Below are 7,203 nucleotides of genomic sequence, written 5' to 3'. Positions count from 1 at the left end.
TACACGCGCAAGAAGAAAAAATCCCCAGATTTGATCTCTCTATCAGGAAATAATGAGTCAGAGTTAATTTGACTTGGAAATCAGGAATCTTGTGATTTTTTTTTCATGCATTACTGCATTAGCACAATCAAGGTGGGGGAGAAAAGCTCTGTGTTTGCATGGGTCACTCATAGATATCTCTGGGCATTGCTGGTCTGGATCTACACCCTTTCTTGTCCTAACAGCAGACACAATACCATCCTCTGGCTGGGCCTGATCCAGTGCCACTGAAACCAGCAGGCTTTGGACCAGGGTACCCCATTCACTTCCAGAGAGCTTGGCAACCTGATTTGTGGTTGGGGTTCCTTCATAACCTAACTGCTACTTCCAGCTGCTTCTCCAGCTTGAAAGCAGTGCAGCCAAAGCTGAACAGTGATGGTTCTAGTGGTCTTGCCTGTTTCTCAACATCTGTCTGCGCCACTCCTCTCAACACAACAGCCTTTCCCCTTCTCCTTTCGAGATTGCTTCAGCATGATGCATTTGCAGGAGCTCCTTACCCCAATACAGCAGCCTGGGTTGATAGGTTTGGTATCTGTTCTGTTTATAGGACAAGGGAACTGAACCTCTAAAGCCCTAGCGGATGTATAGTGTTTTAACCCGCAGGAGCTGGGGGTTTCTAAAGTTCTTTTGGGCTTATTTCTAATTCCACTGAAACCAGTGCGAGTTTCACTGCGGAGTCCAATTGGACCAGAAGGAAACCAACACTGACTGAAACGGAGAAATGCCAGCATATCTCACTTGTCTCCACTGAGGTCAGGTCTGGATGATGTAGTGGTTCAATGGCACTGGAGAACTAATAAAAACATTTCTTCCTGGCTAATTTCTCTAGGGAAAAAATAATGAATTCTTCCATTCTCTCGACACAGTGGAAGCCTTTTTGCATGGGATGTTCATTGCTCCTGGGGCAAAACACTAGGGATTGAGCTGTGGTTCCAGGCAGGAACTGTACTGTTTGCGCTTCAGAGAGCTTTAGCATCTAGAAGAGTGTGAATCTTCCAAAGAGTAAGTGGTCTTCCCTGTGGACTGACTTCTCACTCATCTTTAAACAGAGTACAGGTTTTTTGGTACAGCATGTAGGGTTACTAGATTGTCTGGATAGTCCTTGCTCACCTACAGCATCAGATAAGCAGGGCAGCTGGAAGCCCTCCCTGTGGCATGCCCCACATGCTGAAAGCTGAAATAGGGAGGACCTTTCAAGTACTGCCTCTTGTTGTTTTGGGTGGGTCAACTCTGACAACTTCTACTTGGGGAAGAAAGAAGTCAAGAGTTAACTAACCAGGATTCAGAACTGGCAAGCTTACAAGAGACTTTGCCTGGCAACCCCAGGCACCTTATCTAGTAATGTGCCTGAATGAAAGGTCATTAGCTGGGGAGTCGGTTGAAAGAGTTAATGATGATGGAAACAAAACCAAGTGGGTTTATCAGCAACGCTAACAATGCATAAGATAGGCACAGCTTTCCTTCTTGTTTCCATGTATGTGCATTGTGTATGAGCCACAGAGTTTGCATCCAGCTTCAAATGTTTCTAGAGCTGCAGAGCGCTCAGTTTGGGGCGCCTGAGTCTGCAGAGGGTTGCGACAGTTGGATCTAGATTTGGTCCAGGTTCTTCAGTATCATCAGACTTGTCTGAGTCCATCACCCATTTCAGGAGGCATTACCATAGATCCTATTAACTATATCCTTTAGCACTGGCTGGGAGCTAGAGGGGTTTGTTCCAAAGTTCACGTGAATATCTCATCAAAAGGACATGGCAAAAATAACCTTTTTGCATGCTTCTCCTTTTCTGCGGCCGTGTTTGCTGACTGCCTTGTGTTTCTCAAGACGCATGATGTGTGGACTATTGGTTCATCCAAAAGAACCTGGTAAGACTTATGCTCACTGTTTTCAAGTCACATGCTGCTGCCATCCTAGTGACTCATGGGTATGGGGGCAGGCTGAATTTGGGCACGCACTGCTCTTGAGAAGGAACACCACTCAGGTCAGACCTTTTACAGATCTCTGCCTGCCCATGCTGCTCTGTGCTGCCAGATGGTTTGATTGTGCATCTTCCCAGCAGTGCCAAATGCAATTGGCAGTGTCTTCTTTGCCCAGTGGGCACCTTCTATCCACGTGTCTTGGTAACTAACCCAGAACTCAGCATGAAACTCCCTGGAAATCACCAGCTGGTGAGGCACCTTGATAAGCGTAGCACAACCCAGCTTCACTACAAGTGCGTCCTTCTGTTACCTTCATGGTCACCAACCTGAGCAAGATCTGCTGGAACATTGGGTTGTCCTGACCAACTTTCCATATCACTTCTCCTTCAAACGCGATGGGAATTAAGAACCCAGGAGGCATTCCTAAGGGCTTCCTCTGGGAGTTAAGAACCCAGGTCCTGTTAATTTTCATCAGGACGCTAGTTAAGTACATGTGGGAATAGCCTAAAGACCACCATGCCGTACAATCAAAAGGCTGACTCTTCGGTTAAAATACTGCTTCATGTGACAGCATTGGCCACTACACCCTTTTTTTGCACAATTCACAGAAAAATGTTGGTAATGCAGAGACTGGGGCATTATTTTATGTATAAATACAAGGATTTTAATTCATCAGGGTCTGTGGGAAGGGTAATGCTCACATGTACCATTCAACCCAGCTAGGCCTGCCATGTTTTCCATAGAGGCCCCCTATCTAATTCATTTTATTTATTGCAGCTTTAACCATGGAATGGAAATCTGCTTTTTATTGAATGGAAATCTGCATTGTGTTAAAAATAAAAAAATAAAAATCTGTAAACTGGTTTTAACAAAGACATTTTTACCGTGGTCATGAAAATGCCTCTGAAGAGACCTTACATTTCCATAGTGCTGTTCAGCCTAGGTCTTGAGGCTTTATCATAGCCCCGTTTTACAGGTGAGAAAACTGAGACACAAAGACAGACGAAGTGACGTGCCCAAAGTTGCACAGGAAGTTGGTGGCAGAGGTCTGCTCTGCTTGCCATCTGATAGCACTGCCTTAAGGGACAGCAGGGGCCAGCCCAACTCTGTTATTCCCGCGGTCGAAGACGGCGTAAAACTGGCGAATGAAAACATCGCCTAGGATCCAGAGCGGCCCAGCTGGGGGTTGGATGTCCATGCCCTGGAAGCCGCTGGTACAGAAGGCCATGCCGTCGCTGTACTCCTAGAGGGAAGAGGATTGTAAAGATGAAAACAAGTTTTGCAACAGTCTACTCACCTTTCCTGGAGGAAACAGCTCCTTTACCAAGGCTGCTTAGCCAGGGGACTGAAAGCCCTTTACAAAGGGCAAAGTCACAGACAGAGCAGGGCAGTGGAGAGACTGGAAAGAAAATACAGGCCAGTGCTCCTTCCTGTCAGGCTAGTGCTCTGGCCACTGACAACACTCTCCCCCGAAGGCTGGGGAGTCTTCTGCTTCAGCTGTGCAACTACTCCCACTACTGTTGTGCCTTTCCCCTCTGAGCTGAATCAGTAGTGGGTCCTGTGATCTTCAAAACTGGGACTTATGAGGGGGAGCTCCCTTGTTCCTCCCAGCTTCTAGCCCTCTCAAGTCACCCTCGGCTGTTGCGCTCATAGGAAAAGGTGTTGTCAGGTTGCTGGCAGTCCTGTACCATGAGGGTGTAGGCCTGGGCGCTGAGTGTGTAAGGGATCCCATTGATGGTGAAGGTGACCTCAGGCATTATGTTTAGGTTGTTGCACTCCACAGCATACTGCAAAAAAATAGAGGGAACAAAGGTTGGTTGATGGCAGGCAGCGGAGACCATGCACCAGCTCTCTGGGCTATAAAGGCTGGGAAGCCATGGTTTAGAAAGATGAATGTGTAGAGCAGTGCCTGCCCCAGTGAGCTGAGCTGGGGAGCTTGTGCCTTGACTGGCAGGTGTATGGGACAGAGAGGGGGGAGGGTCATGACTCTCACTGGAGGTGGATGCCAGAGGGCTGCCACCTTGTACAGAAGGAGCCCTCTAACTCCCTGCAGGGAAAAAGGATGCAGCCTGCGTTCATGCTGGGCAAAAAAGGACACTAGTAGATGCAGGACAGGGAGTGATTGCGGCAGGTGGAAGGCTGTCCGTGCACACTGGGCTCCTTCCAGGTCAGGCATGCAACAGCGAGCCCGAGACAGGCTCAGCCAGCACATGGTAGATGCAAGCTAGGACTGACTGCAGCACTGAACTACCAGCAGCCCAGCCCTCTGGGTATGTAACCTGTGGGAAGTCTGCCGTGGGCAGACAGGGATTCCCACAGCTCTGCCCACCCCAGCCACATGCCAGACTCACTTCTCCATCCACAGGTGTAGCACCAATGGCATTTTGTATTTGTTTTATGTCACTGGGAGGCCCTGTGATGAGAGAGGTCCCGGTGTCCACGATAGCCTGGCATCCTTCTGCACAAAATGCAACTGAGCCGGACACCTGGATGCTGGGGAGGGAAACAGAGTGAGCAATGGAGAGTGGGCCTGCAGGGAACGCGCTCCTCTCCCCAGTGACTCCTGCCGATTTGCACGCTGGGTTCTGAGCTCTTCTGGCAGTCTGGTCTGGAGCCTTGCTTAAAACTGCCCCCAGAAGGGGGAAGCTCCATTTTTACCCACTTAAAAATAAGTTTCTCTATCTGGGGGCCTTTATGCTGCCCCCTCCCTGTGGTCTCTGAGTGCCTCTCTCCATGCTCAGAAGCAGGGAAGGATCATTGCCGACACCTTGTAGACAGAGGGAAGTTAGTTAGATGGGCGGACCACAGATCCTGGTCAAAACTGAGAAGTGTAAAGTGCTCCACCTGGGGAGGAAAAATCTGCAACAAACCTACAGGCTTGGTGGTGCTAAGCTAGCTAGCACCATGTCTGAAAGGGGCCTAGGGGTCATAACTGACCATAAAATGAATATGGGCCACCAGTGTGATGCTACAGTTAGCAGAGCAGACAACATGCTGGCAGGCATCAACTGATGCATCTCGAGCAAAACTAAGGAAGTTATTCTTCCACTCTACTTGGCACTGGTGAGGCCACAGCTGGAGGACTGCATCCAGTTCTGGGCACCACACGTCAGGAAGGATGTGGAGAAACTTGAGAGAGCCTAGAGAAGAGCTACGCATATGATTAGAGGCCTGAAGAACAAGCCATGTGAGGGAAGGCTGACGGATGTGGGACTGTTCAGCCTAGAAAAGAGAAGACTTTGGGAAGATTTGGTAGCAGCTTACAAATATATCCGGAGAGAGCATCAGGGATTAGGTGAAGAAGTATTCACCAAAGCGCCCCAGGGGAAAACCGGGAACAAAGGTCATAAACTCCTAGAAGAAGGTTTCAGACTGGACATAAGGAAACATTTCTTCAAGGTTCGTGTGACCAGCCTCGGGAATAGACTCCTGGTGAGGGTGGTGCAGGCACCTACCCTGGAGATCAAAAGGAGACTGGATGCATACCTCACTGGGGTTATTTGACCCTGGCAGTCTTTCCTGCCCAGAGCAGGGGGGCTGGACCTGGTGAGCTCACAAGGTCCCTTCCAGCCCTAAACTTCTGTGTGTGAATCTGTGTGAACGGCAGCACAGGGTTGTCCAAGGTCACCACCAGACTGCGGCAAAGCGGTGATTGCTCTCCCCAGTCTCCTTCCTTTCTGTTCAAGAACCAGAACAGGCAGGTGGTTTGGGGGCATGTTTTTTTTTTTCCAACTGGAAGCCTTCCACCATGGATGAGCAAGGGCAGGGAGCTCCATGCTGCTAAGCATGGAGCCAGCGTGCTAAGCACCGAGTGCATCTCAGTTGCTGCTGTGTTGAAATGGTATGGATCTGTGGTTTCTCCGAGTTGCCCCTCCCGGCCTCGCTGCCAGCTGGCATTGTGGGCACTTCCCCACATGGGCACTTACTTGTCCAGTTGGATCTGCCAGTATCCTTGTTTTGTGACTGGCACCCAGCTCAGAGTCCCACTGAAATGGGAAGGATCAAAGCCGCCGAATAGCAGCTCTCCTCCTGCAGAGGACTCAGGGTTCCTATTGAGGAGAAGAAGTGGATATGTCTGAGATTTCCTTCTTATTGCTTTCCAGGCAGTCTTTTAAAAGACAGTCCCTCCCCCAGGAGCGTACAGTTTTTGGAAATAACTCTCATTTCAGTAGCTGCCTTGCAGGCCTATCCACCTCCCAGTTTCCCTGAGAACAGAGCCAAACGCTATGGGTATGACACACTTGGAGCAGTTATATTCTCACCTGCTCATGTAGACTGAGAATATAGGCATCTCCACCAGGTTTTGTGCCATCATGTTGTCAAACACGGGGGTCACCCCATCCACAGCCAGTGATGGATAGGCCAACCCAAGAATCCCATCAAACTCAGCATCCGCAAAGGCGTTGCCTGGCTCACTGACGCTCTCTGCGAACTGCTGATTGACTACAGTGATGCCTTCAACCTAAAAGGGCCGTGAATAAGAGCTGCTTATTTCTTCAGCAAGCTGAGCAGGTGGCTATTCATGGTATCACAGCACAAAAGAAGCAAGGGAGACAACTTTTCTCCTGGAGGCCTAGTGAGGCTCTGAAGTCATGATGCCATGAAAGAACGGGAAGGGAAGACTGTCAAGCCTCCTGGTAGTGATCTGCAGAGCCACTTCACTGATTCCCCTTGCTAACTAGACCAGGGAGGTCTCATTGGCTCCATGCACAGACACATGGCCCAAAATAGACTTTGCATCAAGAAAGAGTAAGGGAGAAGGACAAGAGCTTCTGCAGGAAGAAATCCTAACCAGACCCTTCTGAGGGAGATGCGCCTCAATGACCACGTCTGATTAGACGTCTGCTTTAGGACTCTCTTATTTTCCTGCAGTGGGCTAACTATAGGACAGCACATGTCCTCACTGGCTGCCCTGGGAGAGAAGGGGTTTAATGCTTTGCAACACTGGGCTCCTGCTTTCCTAGAGGCAGTTGAGCCATCATGGCGCCACAGTGAGAGAGGTGCTCAGGTGCTCACCTACCTCTCCCTCTGTGGTGGGTTATGCCCTGCATCCTCCATGCAGGATTGGAGAGGAAGCCTGAGCAGAACCTCCCAAAGAAAATTCAAAATCCAAAATAAACCCAAGCTCCACTCACGGTTACTTGATCAGACCCGACGATTCCCGTCAAGCTGCCAGTCCCATACTGAATTGAGAAGGGAGTCCCCACTTCGTTGTACGTGCTGGAATTGGAGGGGTGAAACCTGGCAT

At 49.6% G+C, this 7,203-nt stretch overlaps 2 protein-coding genes across 5 annotated transcripts in view; one reads left to right on the top strand and one right to left on the bottom strand.

Moving 5' to 3' along the window:
• LOC102374233 (CMRF35-like molecule 8) overlaps window positions 1-7,203 on the top strand; it is a 64,769-nt gene that overhangs the window by 41,465 nt on the left and 16,101 nt on the right. The gene's annotated exons all lie outside the window — the stretch shown is intronic.
• Window positions 2,764-7,203, bottom strand: part of CTSE (cathepsin E) — a 5,828-nt gene continuing 1,388 nt past the window's right edge. Inside the window, exons 2-7 of the mRNA XM_025205427.1 lie at window positions 7,091-7,202; window positions 6,218-6,417; window positions 5,882-6,004; window positions 4,307-4,448; window positions 3,644-3,742; window positions 2,764-3,198 (exon numbers count right to left, since the gene is read on the bottom strand). Coding sequence (XP_025061212.1) covers window positions 3,034-3,198; window positions 3,644-3,742; window positions 4,307-4,448; window positions 5,882-6,004; window positions 6,218-6,417; window positions 7,091-7,202 — 841 coding nt within the window. The 3' untranslated portion in view covers window positions 2,764-3,033. The remainder of the gene's footprint in view (window positions 3,199-3,643; window positions 3,743-4,306; window positions 4,449-5,881; window positions 6,005-6,217; window positions 6,418-7,090; window position 7,203) is intronic.

This window comes from Alligator sinensis, unplaced genomic scaffold (assembly GCF_000455745.1).
Source record: "Alligator sinensis unplaced genomic scaffold, ASM45574v1 scaffold1322_1, whole genome shotgun sequence".
In the NCBI taxonomy this organism is placed as follows: domain Eukaryota; kingdom Metazoa; phylum Chordata; order Crocodylia; family Alligatoridae; genus Alligator; species Alligator sinensis.
The sequence above is the reverse complement of the archived record's forward strand: the minus strand, read 5'-3'. Positions and strand labels throughout refer to the sequence as shown.